Source organism: Drosophila elegans, unplaced genomic scaffold (assembly GCF_018152505.1).
Source record: "Drosophila elegans isolate 14027-0461.03 unplaced genomic scaffold, ASM1815250v1 contig_476, whole genome shotgun sequence".
NCBI classification, from domain to species: domain Eukaryota; kingdom Metazoa; phylum Arthropoda; class Insecta; order Diptera; family Drosophilidae; genus Drosophila; species Drosophila elegans.
In genome coordinates this window covers 9,644,488-9,668,570 of record NW_024545863.1, presented here as the reverse complement: position 1 = coordinate 9,668,570, position 24,083 = coordinate 9,644,488, and the positions used below count along the sequence as shown (strand labels likewise).

The 24,083-nt window shown below is 36.1% G+C and overlaps 4 protein-coding genes across 4 annotated transcripts; 1 reads left to right on the top strand and 3 right to left on the bottom strand.

Annotated features, from left to right (window-relative positions):
* Positions 1 to 3,909: 3,909 nt before the first annotated feature.
* On the top strand, positions 3,910 to 8,489 carry LOC108141249 (arrestin domain-containing protein 17). The gene is made up of 4 exons (XM_017264505.2): positions 3,910 to 4,171; positions 5,544 to 5,893; positions 6,563 to 7,118; positions 7,322 to 8,489. The coding sequence occupies exons 1-4, from the start codon at positions 4,060 to 4,062 to the stop codon at positions 7,597 to 7,599; spliced, it is 1,296 nt and encodes a 431-aa protein (XP_017119994.1). The 5' UTR covers positions 3,910 to 4,059; the 3' UTR covers positions 7,600 to 8,489.
* A 781-nt stretch (positions 8,490 to 9,270) lies between these two features.
* LOC108141237 (arrestin domain-containing protein 4) lies at positions 9,271 to 13,932 on the bottom strand. Its single transcript, XM_017264493.2, has 3 exons — positions 13,821 to 13,932; positions 10,269 to 11,237; positions 9,271 to 10,209 (listed from the first exon to the last, which is right to left on the bottom strand). Exons 1-3 carry the CDS (start codon positions 13,930 to 13,932, stop codon positions 10,073 to 10,075), a joined length of 1,218 nt encoding a protein of 405 aa, XP_017119982.1. The 3' UTR covers positions 9,271 to 10,072.
* Positions 13,933 to 14,544: 612 nt separating this feature from the next.
* Positions 14,545 to 21,392, bottom strand: LOC108141236 (arrestin domain-containing protein 3). The gene is made up of 4 exons (XM_017264492.2): positions 21,165 to 21,392; positions 20,769 to 21,094; positions 19,816 to 20,464; positions 14,545 to 15,239 (listed from the first exon to the last, which is right to left on the bottom strand). The coding sequence occupies exons 1-4, from the start codon at positions 21,274 to 21,276 to the stop codon at positions 14,851 to 14,853; spliced, it is 1,476 nt and encodes a 491-aa protein (XP_017119981.1). The 5' UTR covers positions 21,277 to 21,392; the 3' UTR covers positions 14,545 to 14,850.
* Positions 21,393 to 22,316: 924 nt separating this feature from the next.
* LOC108141189 (arrestin domain-containing protein 1) lies at positions 22,317 to 24,010 on the bottom strand. The gene is made up of 3 exons (XM_017264427.2): positions 23,632 to 24,010; positions 22,761 to 23,528; positions 22,317 to 22,697 (listed from the first exon to the last, which is right to left on the bottom strand). Exons 1-3 carry the CDS (start codon positions 23,747 to 23,749, stop codon positions 22,513 to 22,515), a joined length of 1,071 nt encoding a protein of 356 aa, XP_017119916.1. The 5' UTR covers positions 23,750 to 24,010; the 3' UTR covers positions 22,317 to 22,512.
* Between the last annotated feature and the right edge of the window lie 73 nt (positions 24,011 to 24,083).

The window sequence follows — 24,083 nt, the reverse complement described above, 5'->3', positions numbered from 1 at the left end:
GGACAACTCTTTGTTACCACTTGATTTCAGGAAAGTGACCTTAAAAGAAGCCGTAATGGCCAAGACATTATTCGAGAACTAGGTAGAGATCCTGTTTATGCTTACCTAAGAAAACAGAGCAATCTGTGGCGATGCGATTATGGAGGATTATGGAATATATTCACGTTGATGGAAAGAAATTGCAGCACATATTTCTTCTGATTGCTGTGCTAAACTCTGCGTTTGGGAAGTTCGTTGTTTCATCGATGCTCACGGAGAAGCAGGATATGATTTTCATTACGACATGGCTTCTAAGATGAATACAAACAGGGGCACAGTATACAAAATAAGTGGTAATTTTATAAAAAAAAGTTAATAATAATACAATATATAGTTTTTATTTATTGCTGGTGTCCGATTCTACAAGGGCTTTGCTGCGGCTTGTTGTTTTGACGTTTGCGACCTTTGATACAGTTGAAGCCTATGCAGATGCTTGCATGTCTTATAATATGCCGAGGTCTTACAATTGGGCCGATTTTTTTAAAACTTACAGTTTTTAAGGAGCTTTTTATTTATTTGGAAGTTTATTTTGTCAACATGTCCAGAAGATGCCCCTAAAATTATTAAGGCGTTGTAAATAATTTCATAATGTAAAAGAGGTGAAGAAGAAGCAACGGTTTTAAAAGAATCAGTTAAATTAATCGAGAGTCCAGCGAAGGAAGAAAGTGAGATAAGAGTGAAAATCTGGCAAGTGGGCAAGCTAAAAGGTCCGATTTTCATGGAACTTTTTGGCCTTTTTGGGTTCACAACAACAATATGAAAATACATTTGGGCTATGATAACTTTCAAGTTTTACGGACCTTTTAGTTTTAGGAGGCACACTTTTTAGATTTTCACTTATAAATGCTGTTATTAACGCGTCTGAACAAATAACAAATATCAATACCTCAGGTAAACTATATCATACATTTAGTTTTAAAGGTTACCAGTTGTAAGCTGGAAAGCTTGTTACTTACAATTTGTAAATTAAATGTCTTTAATTTATAACATTTAAGAAATCGATTAAAATGTAATTTATTTGTGAATGAATATTTATATTTTCTTTAACCAATTTTGTTTTTTTCATAAATTTGAAATTCGAACATAATAATTGTAACAATCATCATTTAATCATTTTTTTTCTAGGGGCTGGTGTTGAATTTATCATAGCAGAGGAGTTAAGTAGGTATGTTTTAATTAATGATAATAAAATTAAAAGATTAAAATATATTTAGCTCTAAAATTTCAAATGTAAAACAAAAATTAATAAAAGAACAAAATAAAAAACACAAAATTCGAAAACCGTTCTCAACAATTTTAATTTCAGAACAAATTTGCCGAATTCAAGAAGAAAATTCCTCAGACCTGCTTTTTTAAGACTGAGTATTCTAGCTTTGAGAACAGGTCTTCTTGGTTCTGAGAACGAATAGGTTCTTGAGTCCAAGCCTAGGCGCTCTCGTTTTCAAGAGTAAATCATATTTGATTTTGAGAACGATTTACTCTCGATGCCGAGAAGACTTATTCTGAAATCGAAAACATTTAGTCCTAAAACAGCTGTCTTGATCTGAGAAAATGTCTTTCTGATTTCGATAAATCCGTTCTTGGCGCACTGTTGAGCACGAAAATACAATTTAAGCAATGTGCCCTTAATGAGTAATAAATTGGTCAAGGGGGGTATTCTGGATGAAGATGGCAGTAATGTCCAAATTTGTGAAGACTGTTTCGAGTCGTCCCACAATTCACACAAAGTGTCGTGAACGGCCTTAAAAACACGTGTGCTCTTTTAGGTGCTCATAGCCTAATACTCAGAATATGAAACATTAATGTTTATGTTAAAAAAAGAATGAAAACGAGATGTAGATGTTTGACAAAGTTTTGAGTTATATTGGAAGGAAGATTGATGCTGAGTCATATAATCAACGTGCAAAATTATGCTCAGCTTTCTTAAAAAGCAACCAAGCAATTGCATCCAAAGTGTGGATTTGCATCAGCAATTGTGTGAGCCATGTTGTTAAGAACCACCCACCCCCTCGTTCAAGGAAATTTTTGTTTGTTCCTCTGAATGCAAAGTATAGAGAATGCTGTACAACAGCATGTGGCCCTAGACGGAACTAGATGTCGCCAATATGCCTGCACCAAAATAAATACAACAACCATTCATGATATAAGTAAATTTTAATTTTTTTTTCTGGAAACTGTGTTTATCAAAGTCGCTTGTCAAGATTTCATACGAATTACTCAAACGAACTTAATGAAATTTTGCACAGGTCTTCGAGATATATTTTACAAAGTCTTGAACAGGCGATTGTATTTTCTAATTTTATATTTTAATTCATTTAAAAAAAATGTTTGAACAAAATACATTATTTTTTATATGAAAATAAAATAATTGAAAATTTTATAGTGTTCTTTGTTGTGCTTTTTTTAATTATCTTTTATAGCCTGATTCCATTGACGCATTAAAACACATTTAGCCTAATGCGCATTTATTTACACAGGGAATCCCATAAGGCTAAATGCCGCATTTAAAATAAATGCGATTTTTAAATGCAATTAAAAACCATTCGCCCCGAACATATTTAGAAAAAATACCCGAAAATACCGATGTTGAACGATATTTTGTTCGTGCCACCACTACAACAGCTGTTTTCTACATGCAAGGTTGGCGCAATTTTTGATTTCTTTTGAATTTAAAATCTATTTTGTATAAAAATGACTGAAAACGAAGGCGCACGCTGCAAATTCTGCTCGCAGTACCACAATGCATTACTGCTGGATCTCTGGCAGGAAATAAGTCCCACATTTACGAGGATCAGTCTATAACTTAAAACTACTTTGGCCATGTTTATATTAAGAGTCGTTTCTTACTTAGTTCTTATTACTACAATGTGTCATTTTTGTACGAGGAAACCCTTGTAACCCTTTAAATGAATTTAATTATTATTTAATTTTTAGGTGACATTGTGCTGATTGGTGTTGCCATATACCATCCAGTGTTCTCTCCACCATCTCCTGAAAACTTTCAGATTCCCAAAACGCAAGACATCTTTGCCTTTATCGGCTTCAGCGATTTTGCTGGTTCGCCTGAGACAACATAAATACAACAATACAAGCACAAACTGGACGGTTTACGATGATTTATTTAAAAGCCGCATTGTTCTAAAAAATATATAAATGTAAAACCGGAGATGTTTGTTTATAAATAAATATATGCAGAGATGTAAAATAATAGTATTAAACAACATCCAAAAATTTAAGATGTAATGTTAGTAGGGTGCTCTACTTACTTGATATCAACTAAGCAGAACAACTATGTTTAAAAAAAAAAATTCTTTAAATAAGAACGGAATTTTTTTTCTTTTACGAATTCTACGTTTAAAGATCGGCAAATTTCCAGCCTAAACATTTTTTGAAAAAAGTAACTATGTTTTGTTTAAAATTTTGTTCTTTCACGAAATAATAAATATACGGATAAATAACAACAAACAAACAAACAAACAAAATACCTGAACAAATGGGTATCAGAGGTGTTCAAAAATGCAATGTACATGACCATGTTTAATTTATATGAAACGGTAAAATGTTTCTTCGTTCTTAATATATTAATTAATGCCCCAAAAAGTGATCGTCGGCCCCTTAGTGCACTGTTACTTCATTCGTACAATTTACAAAAATGTGCTTGACGTAAGCTTTACAAAAAATCTAATGTAGTGTAGCAAACAAAAAAGTGAAAAATGGGTTAAAATGCTATATTGTCCGAAATTGCTTTTGGTGGGAGCAAGTTTCAAAGCTCTCTCCTTCGCTTTTACTCTCTTCGAAAAAAAGCTTTAGCTCTCGAAAAGTGATGATGTCACAAACAATCTAGCTCTCGCACGCCGCCGATTCTAATGTTATAGTATTTCACTTCGGGTGCGACGCTTGTTTGGTGTTGAATAATTCTAGTGTGCGGGTCGGGAGAAAGTAAACTTTTTAAAATTTTCTTATTTGAGTTGCAGCACGCAATCTTTAGAGCAAAACTTTCGTCATCAAAAGAGGTGTACAATGCCATCAAACTGCATATTTGAGTTCGATCGCCCTGAACCGATTTACTATAGTGGGGAAACGATCAATGGACGAGCCATTCTTACAACAACATCTGAAAAGTCAGTAAACGGTGAGTAAATAAATAAATAAAGGGCAGAAGTTCTCCCTTATGGCGGCTGTAAAACGGTTGTCATTATGTATTATGCCAAGCCGGTTTAGTTAAAGTAGTAAGCCAGTACTGTATATACATTTGTAGACATCAGAGAGGATTTCTTGCTATTATCCAAAAGACTTTATTTTGTACAATATTCAAATAATTAATATGTAATTATTGAGTTTGCAATGCCTTCATCTATACGCCCTCTTAAATAGAAAGAATCTCCACCCATATGAAGTGTTGAATTATTTTGTTTTGCAAAATAAATGACATTATGGACAAAAGCCAAAAAGCTCTTCAAAACAAACATGTTTGTGTGTATACTTATAAAAATAAAAAAACATAGAGATAAGAGAGCAACAAGTGTTTTACACAGTGGATTAACTGCCAGCTAAGTGGATTCAGCGTATGAGTTCGTTGGAATTTTGATTGACTTTATCCAAATGCTGTCAATTTAAACTGCAATTTTTGAAACATTGAAAATCAAGCAAAAATTTTAATGTTTAAATCATCCTTATAGAGGCCCTGATGATTTTCAGCTCAATTATTCGATCGTTCCCATGGAGGTTTTCCACTTTCCGGTCTTAATTATATTTAAAGCGTACTTTGGAAACTATATCCAAAAAAAAAAAAAATAAAAAAAAAATTAGAGGGTATACATTTTTGTTTAATTTTTTTTTTTTTTATATTTAGAATGTTTAGAATGGAGCTATATAATATCATCGTCGAATTTTAATCAAATTAAAAAAAAAACAAATTCTAATACTTTAGATTGAAGAACCAAATAATAAACCGGAATCTTAAAATTTTTTTCATTTTTTTCCCGATTGTTCCCATGGAAGCTATTTGATATAGTCGTTTCGACTTATATACCTGCAATAGAAAGACAAGTTTTGCCAAAGTTGGCCCTATTTGTTCCCATCGGCTTTCGGAATAATACCCGACGAAAAAGAGAACTTCATTGTTTTTAATTTTTTACGAATATTCTCCAAAATATGGTGATGGTTTACCATTCTAGAATTACGGTTTTAATTTAATACAAATTGGACAACCAAATCATATATAAATAGCTACCATGGAAACGCTTGAAAAATGAATCGGAATCCCGACATAGCTTCAATGTTTTTAACATATACTCATCAAAATCCAAATTAAGTCGTTTTATAGAACATTTTTTTTTTTTGTAATAGCTGCAAGGCATTATAAACTTCGGCTCGCCGAACTTCCTTTCTTGTTTTTATGCCAATTTTTATTGTGGTTTTAGTGTTGGTACAAAATGTATTATCCAATGGGCAAGAAAAGATTCGAAAAAAAACTTTAATATTTTATTCATTTTATATTTTAGAGGTATACATACTATTCGAGGGAGAGGCGAAGGTGCGATGGGATGAGCGCAAGACTAGGAGCAGAAATGGAAAAACGGAGTACTATACGGAGCACTTTCGGGGCAAGCAGACGTATTTGAACACTCGCACCAATGTCTTCGGATCCGGAAATCTCCCAGCTGGTACGCACACCTATACCTTTTGTATCCCCCTGCCTCTGGAATGCCCCTCATCGGTGGCGGTACAGTACGGTAAGATCTGTTACGAGATCACCGTGGTCATCGATCGCCAGTGGCGCTTCAACAACATCTTCAAGCAGCCACTGACGGTACTGCAGACCTACAATCTAAACATGAGTCCTCAGTTGCTGGTGAGTCAATATCAAGTGTATATGGTTTTTAATCAGTAAAGTTCAGATTAGTCTAAAAAAAAATGAGTTTTTCTCGAAACGTCATTTTTGTTTTTGTGTCAAAAATATCAAAAAAAAAAAAAAAAAAGAATGCAATAGTCGAGTACCCCGACTATTAGAGCCCCGTTACTCAGCCAACAAATTTCAAACTAAATATTCTCCCACAAAACCATCGAAAAGTCGAACTGCATAGCCAAAACTAAATGCTAAGAGCTGCAGCACCCCGCTAACAGTTATTTCGTTCTGTCTCTCTACATCAGAGATTACCGGCAGAGCAGCGGCAGAGCGGCGGCAGACGACTTAAAAACCCTATAACTTCAAAAATAATAGTTCGATTTTAAAAATACAATATACACTTTTACTCTACGAGTAAACATATAACAGACAACAGGATATCTAATAGTAAGGGTACTCGACTCGTCGGGAATCTTTATCCTATGTCTGCCATAAAAACTATTGAGTCTAATAATATTAAGATTCTGTGTGACTAGATGCTAGCTTTCATTCTAATTTTGTTATTATATATCGAAAAAACCAAACAGTTCAAAACAAATTGGAAAGTTAACATTTAAATAAAAAAAATCGAATATGTAAACATTTAAGAAATCGATCCACTTTCGTATTCCATAGATGCCCCTAGTGAGAGAGGACATTAAGCACTTCTGCTGCTGGCCCTGCAGATCGGGTCCAGTACTCTCCACACTCACAATACCCTTTGGCGGCTACGCACCTGGCCAGAAGATCCGCTTCTCCTTGGAAATCGACAACCAATCGAGTGGATATGACTTGGACGGTATCGAAGTTCAACTGAAGCAGACCTACAGGTTCCAGGCTCAAACTCCTCACCACAAGACTCGCGAGATGGAACACACCCTAAACAAATGTGGTCAGGAGGAACGGGTGCTGCGGCTGTCAAAGAAGATAATTGAAGGCACGCTAGCTATTCCGGCGGTGCCGCCCTCTTCCCGCTCTAATGGCATCATATCGGTCAGCTATCAAGTTATACTGACCATCAACACTGGTAGCTGCCACGTGGACTCCGACTTTGAGGTGCCGATTGTCATTGGCACTATTCCATTAATCCAGAGCGCTGAGAACCCCGCGCATGCGTCCGAGTGGATACCGCAAACACCAGATACTCCGGCCGGAGCAGCCGCCGATCTGCCTCCCAGCTACGACAAGTGCAGTGAGTTCACAGAAAAAAATACACAGAAAATAATTTATTTATTATATTCAGACTATCGTAGCAAATTGCAACTCTCCACTTCTTTAAGTTCATATAATATTTAAACCTTTAATTAATTAAATTAATTATCCTTATTATGTGCTATAAACTAAGTTATACCTAATTGCCCAAATTTATTTTATTTCTCTTTGATTATCCCACAGAACCACCGACTTTCGAGGAAGCCACCAATTTTGGCGAAAGGTTTATAGATATCGACGTGGACGAGCACAACCGTACGGATGACTTTGTACCGCGTTATCCAATGTACACTAACTTTGCCTTGCCATCGGCGCCACCACTTCCAACAGAAGAACCGGGTTCCCCTCTTTCACAACCCGTTCCCGTTCTGTCCCTACCTCATGACGCCAGTGCCCCATTGATCGAAGGCAGCTCCCTTGATCGCCCTTCACCATCTTACGGCTGGAACTCGAACTCTTAGAAATAATGGATTTTACTCGTCTACTAAGCTTAGCTATTTTGCGTGTATGATCTTGAACCGACCAAATTTAATTTTAATGTATTTTGTGCCATATGTAAATGTTTCAATACCATAGTTAATACCATAGGTAAGGCATCTAAGAACAAAAGCATTGGAACCTCATTACTATTATATAATTTTGAGGAATATACCTATATTCACCGATATTTTGGCTTAAAGAATCTTACAATCAAAATTTTTACTTTATTCAAAAGTTGTCTTAAAATCTCCAAAAATAATATCACTTTTTTTAATTCGAAGGTTGTAATTTTGTTTTTTTTTTTTTTTATTTGATAATGAAGTTTTAGCACAAGTCCTAAAGTACTTCCAAAAGAAAAAAAGGAAACTTGCTATAACAAAATGTATTTTTAAAATCATTGAAGTTACGAAAATTTTGTAAAATGCTGTATAAGAAATCCTTTTACATTTTTAAAATGATAAAATCTTTTTGACATCGATAATTACTTAAAAAATGAATATGTTATTGTATTGCTCGACCAATTATTTGTGAAATTTAAATAATCTCTGCGAGATTATAACTAAAAAAAAAACAACTATCTAACTTAGTAGAAAATATGATATTTATATATTCAGAATCTCCATATTTCTCCTATTTCTATTTAAGGAATCCAAAGGGCTACCTCATATAATAAGCGCTCTTGCAATAAAATAAAAATGTAGTTTTTGAATGCTTACATTAAACTCATGATTGCAAAAGCTTACAAGTTTTTTTTTAGATATACAACCTGATAAAAATTAACATAACAATAAACTATTTTGCGACTATACAATAGTATCCAGATTAAATCTGAATCATGGAAATTAAAATAAAAGCCTGTTCCATTGCCGCATTTGTGTGCTTTTATAATGTGCCTGATTCCATTGGCGCATTTTCATTAAGCTAATGCACGAACAGCTGATCTGGGTTTGTTTTCTTTTGAATTATCTCAAATCAAAACGAAATGAAATAAAAATCATTAATACGAGCTAGTTTACGGAAATCTGTATGCTCAGCAGGACATCCAAAATGCGACCGAGGCATTTGCCAACTTGGACGACAGGGAAGGGGAGCTGATGTTGTTTTTTGAGTGGTTTGCAAAGGAGACTTCACTGTATCATTATCACTGTGGCAGTTTTTTTTCTGCTAGAGATATATCAGTTATGCATTGTGGCACTGCGACCAGGATATGCTGGGCTTGCTCTTGTTTTCAGTCATTTTTATGCAAATAATATTTAGTTTGGAAGTTTAGAATTAGAGCACTTCTTGCTGAACATGAAAGTAATTAATGAAAAGTAATTAATAGTGAGACTGCTGATAAAATAGATGAAAGTAGGGTTAACGCAAAAAGCAGCGCTTAAAGCACATTGGTAGAGCGTTTGAGTGGCTTCTTCTTTAACTTCTTTTTTTTTTAATTTTAATTTGATTTGTCTTTTATTATTACATCTAAATCGATAAGGAAACATTGAAAAAAAATTATCTAATTAAGTTTAGTAATTGAAGTTCCTTTTTTAATAATAATTTTGTTAATCTAATGTTATTATATTAAGTATAAAAATTTAAAACTTTAGTTTTGTTCCTATAAAAAAAGAAAACAGTTACAAACAAACACTTCTTGACGAGGTAAGAATAAAGTGACAATCGCACCTTCAATTTCAAAAACTTTTGATATCAAATTTTTTGCCAAATATTATTTACTATAACAAAAAATTAACTTTTATTAGTTTCGTATTAAGCACAAAGCTGCACAATAAAATCAAGCTTTGCTGCTAAAAAGCAGCGTTCCGAACTAGAAACTATTTTAATAAATTAACATTAATTATTCTTACCTCGTCAAAATATGTTTTTGTTTGATATACTTTATAGGGTAGGAAATGCATCCTTCTCCTGTTACACACTTTTTAAGGGATACTCTACTCTTCAATTATCTGGTATAAAAAGTTGTTTCTGTACAAATACATTTAATATAAATTTCAAGTTGCATTTCATACTTCTTAGCTCAATATGATTTTAAGATTTTAAATATTATTTTTATTAAAAATGATAGTATAATTTATTATTTTAATATTGGACTCCAATAAATAAATCTAAAAGGTCAGCGAAACATATTAAGTCTATAGTTGAATACAGTTGATAATTGTTTTTAAATCCTTCACGTTAAAAGTATCATAATTAAGCATCATACAAAGGCGTTTTATCTTAATTTAAAATTTCATTATTAACTTTGTAGTTCAAAAGATTGTTAAAAATTTTACAGTATATTTAAATTTAACATGATATTTTATTTAATTATTTTAGTATTGAACTCAATTAAATATTTTGAATTTTGCTGATACCATACTTAAAACAAATTCGTAGACGAAATGTATTAAGTTTATAGGCAAAAAGAGTTGATTCCACTATAGTTTTCTTTGTGTACTCAGTGTAGCCTTGCAATCAATGGGACTTGACTTCCTCCGATTGAGTCTGCTCCATTTCGTAGTAAACATAGCGTGGCCTAAAATCCAGCTGCTCCTTGTTGGCCTTGTTTAGATTGGTAGCGGCCATGAACTCGGCTTCCCGAAAATTCGAAGCTGGAGGAATGAAAAACCATATTTAATTTGGTATAATTAAAACCGGCAGTGAAACGTACCCAAAGAGGTCGTTGAAACGCTAAAATTTGGAGCCAACTTTTGCGCTGTTTCGGCGGGAGGCGTGGGTGTCGGAGCCGTGGCATCCATCGGCTCTTGCATTAGAAGTTTGCCCGGACAAGGCGGCGTCACATTGCCTATGGTCACCGGAATCCGGGACGCAATGAGGCGTTTCTCCTGCTGAGTTCTCACCAGCACTTCCACCTCGTAGTTAAGCTGTATGCAGGCGCATCCTGCCAGACTCAAAGTGGCCGCAGTTTGGGGCACTTGCAGCATGTGAAGGTGTTGGAAATTCTCCAGTTCGCCACGAGGCAGGCTATGAAGCTCGTGGCTGCTGCTCAAGATGGTTTGTCGCTCTTCTTTGGTCTCCAGCCGCTTGGGCTTGTTCCTCTGATGTGCCACATAGGTGCTGATCTGGACGAGGGAATAAATTACTTCTCGGAGTGGGAGTTTTTCCGGATTGTGCAGCTTCACGTGAACGGAAATGCCCGCTCCTGGCGAATAACCCTGTCTGGGAATCTGGAGCTGCAAGTGCAGTGGTTTCATCCAGAATTTCAGGCGAGGCGTCTGCTCGTGGATCTGCACTTCACTACCCCGTGTCTCCTGGATGAGAGTGTTCTGCGGGAAAATCTGCAACTGCCGCACATGAAGAATCTCCAGCGGACGATCTGCACTACTGTGTATCAGCACTTGGAGAGTGTAGCGGATGTGACCGTGGGCCCCCTCGTAATTACCAGGACAGTTTTTGGGCAGTTTTACATGGAAACCGTAGTTGTACGTGCCCGCTTCCATTATCTGGGGCTGTGATGCCTCCGAGCCCACAAAATAATCGATTTTAGCAAAATAATCCACGCGATAATCAAAGTCCAAGTTCTGAATCTGCACTTGCACCACGGAATTCTTTGATTTTTTCTGCTTTTGGGCCTGCTGCCAGGCGGTAGCCGCATAGCCATTGGCCTCTAAACAAATTGCTGAAATGTAAACGGTTGAAAAACAAATTATTTAAAAAAATTAAAAAGTCGAATTTGTATATAACATGAATATATTATCCGATTTTCATTTCATGCAATTGTTTTGTGAAATGGGAAAATACGTGTTTAGGCACCATTTAGACACCATTTTATGTATTCGCTTAGACATGAAAGTTGACTATGAATTCAAACCAAATGCGTGAAATGTCGAAGAGCTACCCACTTAACCCGCTATAAATAAGGTTGCTCTTTGAGTATTAGGTTTTGTTTTTGTCTTCACTCAGCTTTATTGTTAAAAAGTTTTCCTGTTCGCTTTGGCGATGGTAAAAGAACTAAAAATCAGCTAAAATAATAACACAAGCAGAGCTGCTATACACGTAAATGATATCTCTGCTAATATCAGCACTTTAGAAATTTAATCGTTTACACCCAGAGAAAATAAACATTAAATATTTGACTGTAAGATTTTGTTTTCAAAACATAAACTAACTTAAAGTAAACTAAAAACATGATAATGTTTAACATTTTTAATTGGTTTATCCAATAAGAAAATTGTAAATTTCAATTTTTTTAAATTTAAAACTAAATTTTTGCACTTAAGAATAAAAGTAAAAGTGTAACACACCTTGATTTAAACACAACATCCCTCGAGGCTAAATTAGAACCGAAAATATTTATTTCAAAGTGCAAAATATTTGGATTTACCATGATTTTTCTCTGGGTGTAGGGAATACTAAAAGTACTAGACGATTTTTGGTGAAATTAAAATTTTTAGCTCGGTGTCCCCAAAATGGAAAAATTTTATATTTTTGTCGATTATGTAGTTGTGCCATAATTGCCTTAACATTATCTACATTTTAAGTCCCACAGCGGAAATATTAACCTAGTTATTAAATTGAATTAACAGAATGTTTAGTTTAATTAATTGTGTCTTAAAATTAAACCACAGACAGTATTAAAGTATAAGTTTCATTTCTGTGGCAAAGAGTCTAAAACGGTACTCTATATCCTTATTTTTAAACGGTATACATTTTTAATTTAATACTTTCGAGGTATTTTTTTAAAACTCATATTATTGAGAACTCCGTATTCCTTTCCAATAGTTTAAAATTCATGAAACAATAGTTTAGTTTTTATGATAATTTTTTTTTTTGGTGTATATTATCGGAGGCCGGCACAAAATGTTATAGTTTCTCTTTAATTATATTTCATCAATAATGTGAATTTTAACTACACTAACGCATTAATTTTAGAAACTAAAGACACTTTTGGCTCTGAAAATATACGTTGTGGTTCTTAAATATACAGTAATATTAAATACCTGGTGGGTTTCTTTAATATGAATGTTAAGAAAAAATGTTTTCTGAATCAGGGTGTTCAACTGCACCGGAATATCAGGGTTTGATAACCGGAGTATTATTTTGTAAGCCAGTGTAATTAGCGGAAAGGGCCAGTATTTTAAAACAATTCCAAGGTATCAGCAAAATAAATTGGTAAATTTTTTTCTCCATTTCATTTTACGATTTCAAAACATTAGTTTTCAATAAGTGCAATTTTATATAACATTCTCTCTCATGGCTCTAAACAAAAATGTTGGACATATATCTGCAAAATGATCACATTTATGTTATAAACTGGGAAAAATTCTATAAGTAATGGATTGAGTGCTTAAAATTCCCCATTAATGTTTAAATGTTTTTTTGAACTTTAAAAGTAGAGAAAATAGTATTTGGGAAGTGAGACATTTCTGACCCTATAAAAGGTATAAATACTTGATTAGAATTACTAGGAGAGTCGATATCCATGTCCTTCTGTTTGTTGTCTGTCCATCCGTCCGTTTCTACAAAAACTAGTCTCTCAGTTTTAATGCTATCTGCATGAAGCTTTTCCAAAAGTTTTTCTAGTATACAAGTCGGAACGCCGGACGGAACGACTTTAGCATATAGCTCCCATAGGAACAATCGGAAAAATAGATAAAAAAATTATAACTTTGCTGTTTTTTAAGTTTTTTTAGTTCTTCGACAATAGAAAGACAACTTTTGGGAAAGTTTCATGCAGATAGCTTTAGCACTGAGAGACTAGTTTGCGTAGGAACGGACGGACAGAATTCTGACAGAAATTATAAAAATTATAGCTCTGCTGGTTTTTAATTTTTATTTTTTGTTCTTCGTGATATGGCAATGGTTTATTATTTCAGAGCTACGATTTAAATTTTATTATAATCATCACAATTTAAATCATAATTTAAATTTTTTATAAATCATATAGCACGCATGGAAAAACACGGAATAAAAAAAAAAAATTTTACTCTATTTTTTTACTTTCTTTGTATTTCAAACTTTTTCGATCTTCACGAATTTCTAAAATTCATGTTTATCTTTTCTGAGCGTATGAAAATGTAAAAATACATTAAGCAATCGATAAGCTTTAACGGTAGCTTTTTGCAATTCGATTTCATTGCGACAATCACTATCAGTAAATTGTTTGCCAGACCCCAAACAAAACTATATCGTGAAAGGTGAGTCACTGGCACTCGGTGGTACTTTTGAATAGGGTAGCCCCATGAGTCACGCACTCACTTACCTTTGATTAAAGCACGCTCCGAAAAGGTCAGATAAACGTGACCATTGACCGTCTCTCCGGCACGATAAGTCCCCCGGGGATTGTCCAACTGGATGTCACAGCGGTGGCTCATCTTCAGCACTGTCCTCTATGTTAACGGCTCGACTTCTAACCGATGTATGGCAGTTGTTGACAATTTGCTCGCCCATTAAGAACGGAACTCAACACGACCTTATCGGTTATACTAGGTGTGAATGCTACCATGGCTATGGCTATTATCGCCAAAGCCGTTATCTAATCTCGCCTAGGACGCTGCCAGCGGCGTGTGGCGGGCGACAACTGTTATCTGGTATCAATCAATTTGAATTTAATTAAAGTGCATTACATCGGATGGCAGGTGTAGCCTACATATGAGCGGCAAGTTCAGGCGGATGACGGGTTCAAGGACACCCTATATTAGGAGTCTTTAGGTGATGTAACATTGTTACACACCTGGCTATTTAAAATATGCATATCATTTACCACCAGTCCCTTTTGAATGCTTTAAATAGTTATTTTCTCAAAAATAAATAAAGATGTCCTAACAAGCAAACTATACATATGGCAATTCGATTTAAAAAAAAATATGAAATTTATTTTCAGTAATCTCAGTTTTTATATAAACTGAAATTAATTCAGAAAAGTCCCACCAACTACACAATGACAAATGCAATTATCAAACTGATTGGTTTGTATACTGCATATATTTATTGTCCACTTAAGAACGCATTAATCGGTACTTAGAATAATTAGTAAATGTATCAAGTCGAATATATTTAAACCGTAAATTTGTGATGGATGTAAAAAAGCGGTATGTTAGAACGTTGGCACTCAATAAGTTCGATTAAATCAATTTTGCATTATACGCGGTTGTACAAATCTGCGCAATGAAAGCTCACTAAAACTAGACGACGGACTAGAATCTTGCCTAAAATCCTGTATAAGCCTTAGTCTTGAACACTTATGTTACTTGTTGCTTGGGATGGTAATACGTTTTAAAGACACTCTTTCATTAGAACAGGTGTTCGTCCTGCAGCTCCTCCTCGACCTCCGCAATCCGGGCCCGGTGCACCTGGGCAGTCACATCCAGGACCTCCGTCTCCGTCTCCCCCTCATCATGAGCCTCTTGCTCCTGCTCCTCAACTTGCTCGGACAGTGGACCGCAGAGCGATCCAAAAGTGTCCAGACTTCGGCCCGTGTGGTCCGTGTTCAGGGAGCCGTACGACCGGTACATGTGCATGTCCAAGCCAGAGTCCTCCATTCCGTGAGCTGGAGCAGTCCCGATGAGAGTGCTGAAGCCGGGAAACTTCGGTAAGTGAATGCGCTGCAGCACCACTGCGTGGTTACTCCCCAAAGTCTGCTGACTGCCGGCCAAAGTGGCAAAACTGAATGAGGGTGGAACTGCAAGTAGAATGGAAAAAAAGAACCAGATCTTAGAACTTATCCATTTTAGATACAGCTTTCTATCTATATCTATATCTGTCTATATTCAGCATCGTAACCGTACAAATATGAACTTGTTTTATTTGATATGCTCGTCATATTGTGCTCCGAAACGACAATCACAACAATTCTTTATCTAATTGATTTAAGTGTATAGGCAAATAAATGATAATAAAACGGCGGCGTATAAAATTATTTTTCGTATTGTTTACCTTATTTTAGTGTTACTAAGTAGATTTTAAAATCACGTGTGTGGTTGGGCTAGATCAAGTTTAAACTAAACTAAACTATAATCTCTTCTGCATAAAATTGTACTTTTACAATTTATTGTTGAGTCGTAGATAAATTTATAATTTTATTCAGTAAAGAAAGCTTGCAAAGCAGCTAAAAATACATTAACTTAAAGCACATTTTCATACATGGAAGCTATCGTCTTGCTTAATGTTAAATTTTACAAAATTAAAGTAAGCCAAGAATCCAAAAAAATGGGCAAATAATTTTATGTAAATTATATTTTAGATTACCAGCCATGTAAGCTTTGACCTACATTCAATGGAAGTATAAAAAATGATTTTACTCTTAATAACTTTTGTGTTTCTTTTGAAAAGCACTTGTGGTGTTGTCAAAAAGTCTGGTCTTTGGTTTACTTCAAATCTATGCGAACACTACTTCGAGTTGGCTATAATTCTTAGAATATACTCTTTAGATTGTACGGAAAGGACTACTACATATTTAAAATTAAAAATATTTTCAGGTAGTCCGATCAGAGCAACTGTAACAGTAAACAATTTAATTTTGAGACTATTTAAATTATTTTACTTATTTACCAAAATACGCGTTAAATGGTACTAAAGTTATTTTAATTCGTAATATGCATATAAGTATAAACAAAATTGAAGCTATAATGATTTTCAGCTCAATTATTTGATCGTTCCAATGGAGGCTTTATCCAAAAGAAATAGATTTAAGAAAAAGGAATAAACCATTTTTATACCCTTGCAGAGGGTATTATAATTTCAGTCAGAAGTTTGCAACGCAGTGAAGGAGACATCTCCGACCCTATAAAGTATATATATTCTTGATCAGCATCACTAGGCGAGTCGATCTAGCCATGTCCGTCTGTCCGTCTGTCCGTCTGTCCGTCTGTCCGTCTGTCCGTCCGTTTATATGCAAACTAGTCTCTCAGTTTTAAAGCTATCTGCATGAAACTTTCCCAAAAGTTGTCTTTCTATTGCAGGTAGTATATAAGTCGGAACGAGCCGGATCGGACGACTATAGTATATAGCTCCCATAGGAACAATCGGAAAAATAAATGAAAAAAAATTATAACTTTGCTGTTTTTCAATTTTTTGTTTAGTTCTTCGACATTTAGTAATGGTTACATATTTCCGATTTACGATTTAAATTTCATCAAAATCGGACGACTATAGCATATAGCTCCCATAGGAACAATCGGAAAAATAAATGAAAAAAAATTATAACTTTGCTGTTTTTCAATTTTTTGTTTAGTTCTTCGACATTTAGTAATGGTTACATATTTCCGATTTACGGTTTAAATTTCATCAAAATCGGACGACTATAGCATATAGCTCCCATAGGAACAATCGGAAAAATAAATGAAAAAAATTATAACTTTGCTGTTTTTCAATTTTTTGTTTAGTTCTTCGACATTTAGTAATGGTTACATATTTCCGATTTACGGTTTAAATTTCATCAAAGTCGGACGACTATATCATATAGCCCCCATAGGAACAATCGGAAAACTAAATGAAAAAAAATTATAACTTTTCTGTTTTTTATTTTTTTTTTTAGTTCTTCGAGATATAGTAATGGTTAAATATTTTAGAATTACGTTTTAAATTTCATCAAATCGGACGACTATAGCATATAACTGCCATAGGAACTATCGAATAATTAAGCTGCAAATCATCATAGCTTCAATGTTTTTAAACATACACGCAAGTAAATCATAATTTAAACGTTTTAAAGAGTATTTAGTTTTTGAAATAGCTGCAAGGGTATATAAACTTCGGCTTGCCGAAGTTTGCTTCCTTTCTTGTTTTGTGTAATTTTCCGAATGTTCCCTTGGTAGCTATAAGACATTAACAACTACTTTACCTCGAATAACTAAAAAAAAATTAAACAAGAAAGCAAGACAACTTTGGCAAGCCGAATACCTTGCAGCTGTTGCAAAAATTAAATATTCTTTAAAACATAAAACAGACAGGCGGACGGACAGACGGACATGGCTAGATCGACTCTCCTCGTGATGCTGATTACTGTTTGACCTGAAATTTTGTTTTAGTTGCAAATTACCAATTTGTATACCAAAGTCCTAAACCGACTTTTTAATTTTGGAACTTTGTTATTCATAATAATTATAAACCGTCGAGTAAAAAACAGTAAAATATTTAAAAAATTTAACTTTTTTATTTTGTAATTTTTTTTAGAAATTCTTTTTGATTATTTAATTATTTGATAGTTGATAATTACTCTTTTATTTTTATTAAAATCGGAAAACGGTATCAAATAATTGAGCTGCAAATCATCATAGCTTCAATGCGTTTTAACATAATTTTTAATGTCGTCAAGAATATTTAATTTTTGCAATAGCTGCAAGGGTATATGAACTATGAAATTTAAAACAAGACAGGAAGCTAAGTTCGGCAAGCCGAAGTTCATATAACATTGCAGCTATTGCAAGAATTAAACATTTTTGAAAACATTTAAATTATGTTTACTTGCGTATATGCTTAAAAAACATTGAAGCTATGATGATTTGCAACTCAATTATTAGATAGTTATTTATATATTTTTATTATTTTTATGGGAGCTATATGATATAGTCGTCCGATTTTGATAAAATTAAAAAACGTAATTCTGAAATATTTAACCATTACTATTTGCAAAGTTATAATGTCTTTTATTTATTTTTTTGATTGTTCCTATGGGAGCTATATGCTATAGTCGTCAGATCCGGCTCGTTTCGAGTTTCGAGTTTCATGCAGATAGCTTTAAAACTGAGAGACTAGTTTACTTAGAAACGGACGGACAGACGGACGGACAAAAGGCCATGTCTAGATCGACTCTGCTAGTGAGGCTGATCAAGAATAATACCCTCTGCAAGGGTATAAAAAACCTGACGCGCCATTTTTATTTTGTGTTTTACAGCTGTTTAAAAGACATAATGAAATTCATAGAGATATATTTAATTTACTAGACTACATGATTAATTTACATAAGACATGCCAGCTGTTTTAAAACAATAACGGAAATAAGAAGTCAAGTTAATTTTCAACATGAAAGGAGGCAAGCCAATGTTCATATACCCTTGCGGCTGTTTCAAAAATTAAATATTCTTAAAAACATTTAAATTATGATTGACTTGCGTATATACTTAAAAACATTAAAGCTATGATGGTTTGCAGCTCAATTGTTCAAAAGTTCTTTTGGCAACTATATGATATCGTTTTCCGATTTTAATAAAATTAATAATTTGACAGTTCAGAATTACGCTTTTAATTGTATTAAAATCGGAAAGCGATATCATATAGCTGCCATAGGAACGAACTATCGAATAATTGCGCTGCAAATTATCATACCTTCAATGTTTTTAACATATGCACAAGTAAATCAAAATTTTAATGTTTTCAAGAATATTTAGTTTTTGCAAATAGCTGCGAGGGTATATGAACTTCGGCTTGCCGAAGTTAGCTTCCTTTCTTGTTAGTCAATATTTTAGAAATAAAAAAGAAATCCAGCTTAATTATATCAAACAAAAGCACCTCTTAACGAGGTAAAAATTCCTCACGTTGAAATAAAAAATGCCTGTGTAGGCAAACTATCTGTATGAGGCGGTCCGAATGGAAACATTTAAAAGTGTATTAATTTAGTCGAATGCTTATTCATTTTTCAGTATATATTTAATTTTTACAAACAAAAACGTCTGATGTCAAACAGTTTTGACGAGGTAATAATTAACTCCAAAAACTTCTGATATCATTTTTGTGTCGATTATTATTTACTTTTTTTTATTGCACAGGGTACACTAATTTCAGTCAGAATTTTGCAATATCATAGCTGCCATAAAAACGTTAAAATAATTGATCTGAAAATAATAGAAGCATAAATGTTTTTAAATATGATTCGAAATTTAGATGTTTTAAAGAATATTAAATTTTTGCAATATCGCAAAGGTCTATAATCTTTGGCTTGTCGAAGTTTGCTTCCTTTCTTGTTTCTTCATTACATAACTAATTAAATAAAAATAAAGTACATTGTTTTGGTAAAATAAATAATATTCGTCACAAAATCTGATATCTTCTTAGAGTTAAAGGTGCGATCGTCACGTTGTTATTACCTCGTCAAGAGGTGTTTTTGTTTATTCTATTAAAAAAGTATACAAAAGTATATACAAAAGTATATACAAAAGTATATACAAAAGTATATACAAAAGTATATACAAAAGTATATATCAAAAAGTATATACGGCTGAAGTCACCAAATTACTTTCAAGGTAGGGAACAAAACTCACGGCAACTGTCGTACGAGGGCGGCTCATCGTCCTCGATCGCCTGGTGCGGCTCTTCGGTGGCCGCGTCCGCTTCCCCGCCAGATTCCTCCTCCACCGTTGGCGGTCGGGGGGTCACCCGCTCGATCAGACGCTGTCTCTCTGGCGTGGGCGTCCTCCTCACCGGCTGCTGGGTGTGGACCGAGTGCCGGAGGTGCTGCAAGGAGGTGGTGCCCACGATGATGGGCACCGACAGGTCGGTGTCGTAGTGGAAGTAGCCCGTCTTCAGCTTCACCTGCAGTGTGTAGTGCAGGAAGACGATGTAGTTGGGATTGAGGGTGGATCGGGGCGTGTCCATGGGCACACAGATGCTGGACTCGTACTGCCGCTTGGACAGGCGCAGAGTGCGGTCCGAGATCAGCTCCTTGACCAGCGTCTTTGTGTAGAAGTTCCGCTTGACGGGCTTCCGCGACAGGAAGACGAAGTGCTGCTTGATGGACACCTCCACGCCGATGATGTCGTAGTGCGGCGACTGGTTGTCCACTTCCAATTGGAAGGGCACTTCCTGCAGGGGCGTGAATCCGGAGGCGGGCAAAACCAAGGTAGAGCAGATGGGACCAGAGACGCAGGGCCAATGGCAGAGATACTTTAGGTTTTCATCCTTCACAGGCAACTGGTGTGTGGGAAAAGAAAGATTAGTTGAACGACTTGACACCAAACTGATATTCGTCTTAAGTTATTTCTAAAACGGTGAGCTTTTTGTCTGTTTCGTATAAGACTATTATTACTATTGCTATTATATTTCAACTGCTTTTTTAATAAGCTCGATTTTTAATAGCATTAGACAAGTGAACATGCGGAAGGTTGTGAAAGCAAAGTTTGTTTCCTCTTTCTAATAAAGGCTTTGAAATGCACTAATTTACGCAAACTAATTGGGGTATGCATTTGGCCACCCACTATAAAACGATGTAACTCACTGCGAACTCCGTGTTGTAGTTGAGGTCCAGCGTCTGCACCACATTGATGGGCTTTCGGAAGACCTCGTCGAAGCCCCAGGGCTTGTCGATGGTCAGCGAGATGGTGTAGGCTATGTAGCCATAGGGACCCTTGCAGGTGCTGGGGCAGTCCGGAGGAATCCTCAGGGTGAGCACATATACGTGGACGCCAGCCCGGAAGAGGGTGTTGTCGAACACATTGGTGCGGGAGTGTAGATATTGCTGGTGGCCCGAGTAATTAGCCGTCTCGCTCTTGCCGCTCATCGACCACTGAACCTTGGCCTCGCCCTCGAGGGTCACATACACGGCTGGGGATTGGGATGTCAGAACATGTAGTGTCCCCAGTGGAACATGGATTCGGGAGCACTTTCAACCCACCATTGACCCGCTTCACCTTGTCCGTGCGCAACAAAATGCGACCGCTGATGTATTCCCCACTGTTGTAGACTGGATTCAGGCGATCCAGCTGAAAGACACAGGTGGTGGGCATGGCTGCGACACTTCCTTCCGGTTTGTGTTCCCCAAATCGTCACTGTCACTTCATCACCACTGTGTTTTTTTTTTTGGGGCTCTGGAAACGGAGCAGCGAGCAACCCAACTTCCACACAGCCAGACGCGCACTGAGTTCTGAGCTGCGAGTTCTTTGTCAGCATCCGACGCCATCGGGCTTTCGCTTTTCGGGGAGCGGAGGCGGCGGCGTCCAATCAATAAGCTGGCGCCTTGCGTCTGTGTAGCCGTCTACTGTCTGCTTCTGGTCTAATATTTCAGCGCGAAACGTTCGGAAATGGAGCAACTTTGGTCCGTGGGTCCTTTCGGTTTCCTTTGTTTGGCTTTGGCCAGCGCACACACACTCACGCACATAGCTCGCCGCCACAAAAATGGTGGACGAAAGCCAACGGGGCGGATGCTGGCGAGGTCAGGAGCCAATACACACTACATACTGTGGTACATTTCAGTTATTACCATATATCAAGTGCCGAAACAACGCCCGAACGAGTGTCAACAAAAATATTGAATCGAGCTGTGCGTCACAACAAGCCTTTGGTGCTTTCGGGGTGCTGGTGCTGGCTGTAACCCTTTGGCCACTTTGTTGCCGCATAACGTGGCACAATAAGGGCCTCGAAATAATTTGGGCACTCACTCCATTAATCTGGCATGCATAATTTCGATAATGAGAGCTTCCCAGTTGACTGAGGGCAATGCGGCTGCATAAAATTAAATGGGCACAGAGAAAAAATTAGACTTAGAATCTTGATTGTTTGTGTCCATTTTTGTTTAATATAAGTAGCGAATAAACAATATTTCTTCGATTTCATATGAATTTATCTCCGTTTGAAAGTCGTTATTCAGTTAACCAATTTCAAAACAAATATGCCATCAACAGGTGGCGCCAATTTAAATTCAGTTGCCACTGTAAATAAAGAAGATGCGGCGCCATCTAGCAATCAGGTATATTTATCTAAAAGCGCTGACGTTTCTAAGCATTTTAAGCTTAATTCCTTAGTAACTGACTTTTTTATTAACGTGTATGAACCAAAAGAGTTACAAGTATAAAGAACATTTGATTCGTTATTTTTAAAATAAACATTATTTGTTTCTGTGCAGTTAATTGTGCCACTTTTGAACACAGTTTATTAAGTTTCCTTTACCGCATTTTTCATGTTTATTTCCATCGAACTATAAAAGTATCAATAGCTTGACACTGAAATTCCAATCTCGGCACGTGTCAGGGTCCAACTTTCTTATAAAAGTATCGTAATGCTAATTGCACGTACGACTTTTTTCTCCTCGGGCCTTTTAGCAACTTGATACGTTCACAATGTTTGGTCAGCGCCAATGAGCCAATTTCCAGGGAACAGTTGTGGGTCAGATCCTGATTAATTGGCTTCATTAGATCGCTTTGACTCAGGGCTGGAAGAAAACCAATATTTAATCATGTTGAATGGGTGAATTAGGTGGAGAAAATTGGCTTACCCATATTAACAAAGCAAAGTCGCGAAGATTCCATGGGGGAGTACATGAGTGGTGCTGCAGTAACCACAAATATAGGCAGTCTTAGGGGAGGGTCCAAGTAGTTAAGTGTCTCAATATAATAGCTGATTTGTATAGGCTCCAACAGATCTGGATGGCTCATAATGGGGGCTGTCAGGGGCAGGCGAAGCTGATTTATCAGGTCTAAAGACTCAGATAAAACTTGTACAACGGTTTTGGTCTTTGCACTGGGTTTCTGACATGTGTAACTGATTTTTTTACACAATCGGGTTAAGAGTTTGGAAGATCCATCCTTGGAATTTGTTTCATAGCTTACATTTTGACCGGGAACAAACACACTTCGTGACAGTGAAAGACTTATATTGGAGGTCTCCGCAATTTGGGGCTTAAGATCATTAAACTCCAGACTATTTCTTATCACCAGTCGCTGCTGAAAGCATTTGTTATGTTTTCCCCTCCTTTCAAAAACAGCCTTTAGCATATACTCCACTTTGCCAAAGGGAAGACTGCAAGTAGCTGGCAAGTTTTCAGGGAGCTGGAACTTAAAGTCACCCAATTGAAAAATGCCAGGTTGTAGGCGTAGTCCACTAGTCAACTTCTTTGTTTGACTAATGTGAACCTTGGTGCCCTTGTAGTCCACTTTGGCATTCTCCAAGATTCCGGTACTGTCATTATGTTCGATTTCCGGAGGACCATGTAGTGATTCCCGCCAGTGAACCGATGAGACTCCGTGGAGAGTTATACTTACGGCTGTCAAGGGAAAACAACAGTAAGATCAGAATGCCAGCTATTTGTACAAGTCTCTATCTAATCACTAGACCAAATCATTTGCCTAATTGCTTCTCCGACTTACCGTCTAATTGAAAATGTTTTTTGCCGTCAACTGTCACAGTGAGTGAACCCGAAATTTGCTCGCCAGTGTAATAGATTTCAGCGCCACGCGATAAATAAAATGCACAATTTATTGGCATTTTCACTGCTTTTATATTAGTGTGGTTCTCAATAATTCGCAATCACGCGACCGAGACTCCAGTTGCGACCTCGTCGACGGACGGCGAACCAGTGAATGCGACAACTTGAAGTTGTCCGAAGCTGATGAAAGTCTGAAAAACTTTTTCCACACGAGTCGACTTCATGTGGAACAGCTGCTGTTTTATTGCTAAAACGAAGTCTGTTTTGGCTGTGACGACATACAGATATAAATTCAGTTTATGGCAAGGCTTAGTCGACTGAGATTTGTTACTGATTGTTCACCTATCTTCTATTCTGTTATCAGGATGTGAGTCCATTCTTCATTTTAAGCAG

Bases quoted from the DNA above. Each gene is read 5' to 3' on its own strand.
- LOC108141236 (XM_017264492.2), bottom strand. From the start codon at position 21,276: ATGCCCACCACCTGTGTCTTTCAGCTGGATCGCCTGAATCCAGTCTAC. The intron at 20,465-20,768 runs GTGAGTTACATC...CCCACACACCAG, and splicing joins ACTACAACACGGAGTTCGCA to TTGCCTGTGAAGGATGAAAA. The intron at 15,240-19,815 runs GTGAGTTTTGTT...TTCTACTTGCAG, and splicing joins GCCCTCGTACGACAGTTGCC to TTCCACCCTCATTCAGTTTT.
- LOC108141237 (XM_017264493.2), bottom strand. From the start codon at position 13,932: ATGAGCCACCGCTGTGACATCCAGTTGGACAATCCCCGGGGGACTTAT. The intron at 11,238-13,820 runs GTAAGTGAGTGC...TTTACATTTCAG, and splicing joins GGAGCGTGCTTTAATCAAAG to CAATTTGTTTAGAGGCCAAT. The intron at 10,210-10,268 runs GTACGTTTCACT...TCATTCCTCCAG, and splicing joins CGTTTCAACGACCTCTTTGG to CTTCGAATTTTCGGGAAGCC.
- LOC108141249 (XM_017264505.2), top strand. From the start codon at position 4,060: ATGCCATCAAACTGCATATTTGAGTTCGATCGCCCTGAACCGATTTAC. The intron at 4,172-5,543 runs GTGAGTAAATAA...TTTATATTTTAG, and splicing joins ATCTGAAAAGTCAGTAAACG to AGGTATACATACTATTCGAG. The intron at 7,119-7,321 runs GTGAGTTCACAG...ATTATCCCACAG, and splicing joins TCCCAGCTACGACAAGTGCA to AACCACCGACTTTCGAGGAA.
- LOC108141189 (XM_017264427.2), bottom strand. From the start codon at position 23,749: ATGCCAATAAATTGTGCATTTTATTTATCGCGTGGCGCTGAAATCTAT. The intron at 23,529-23,631 runs GTAAGTCGGAGA...TTCCCTTGACAG, and splicing joins AAAACATTTTCAATTAGACG to CCGTAAGTATAACTCTCCAC. The intron at 22,698-22,760 runs GTAAGCCAATTT...GTTTTCTTCCAG, and splicing joins ACTTTGCTTTGTTAATATGG to CCCTGAGTCAAAGCGATCTA.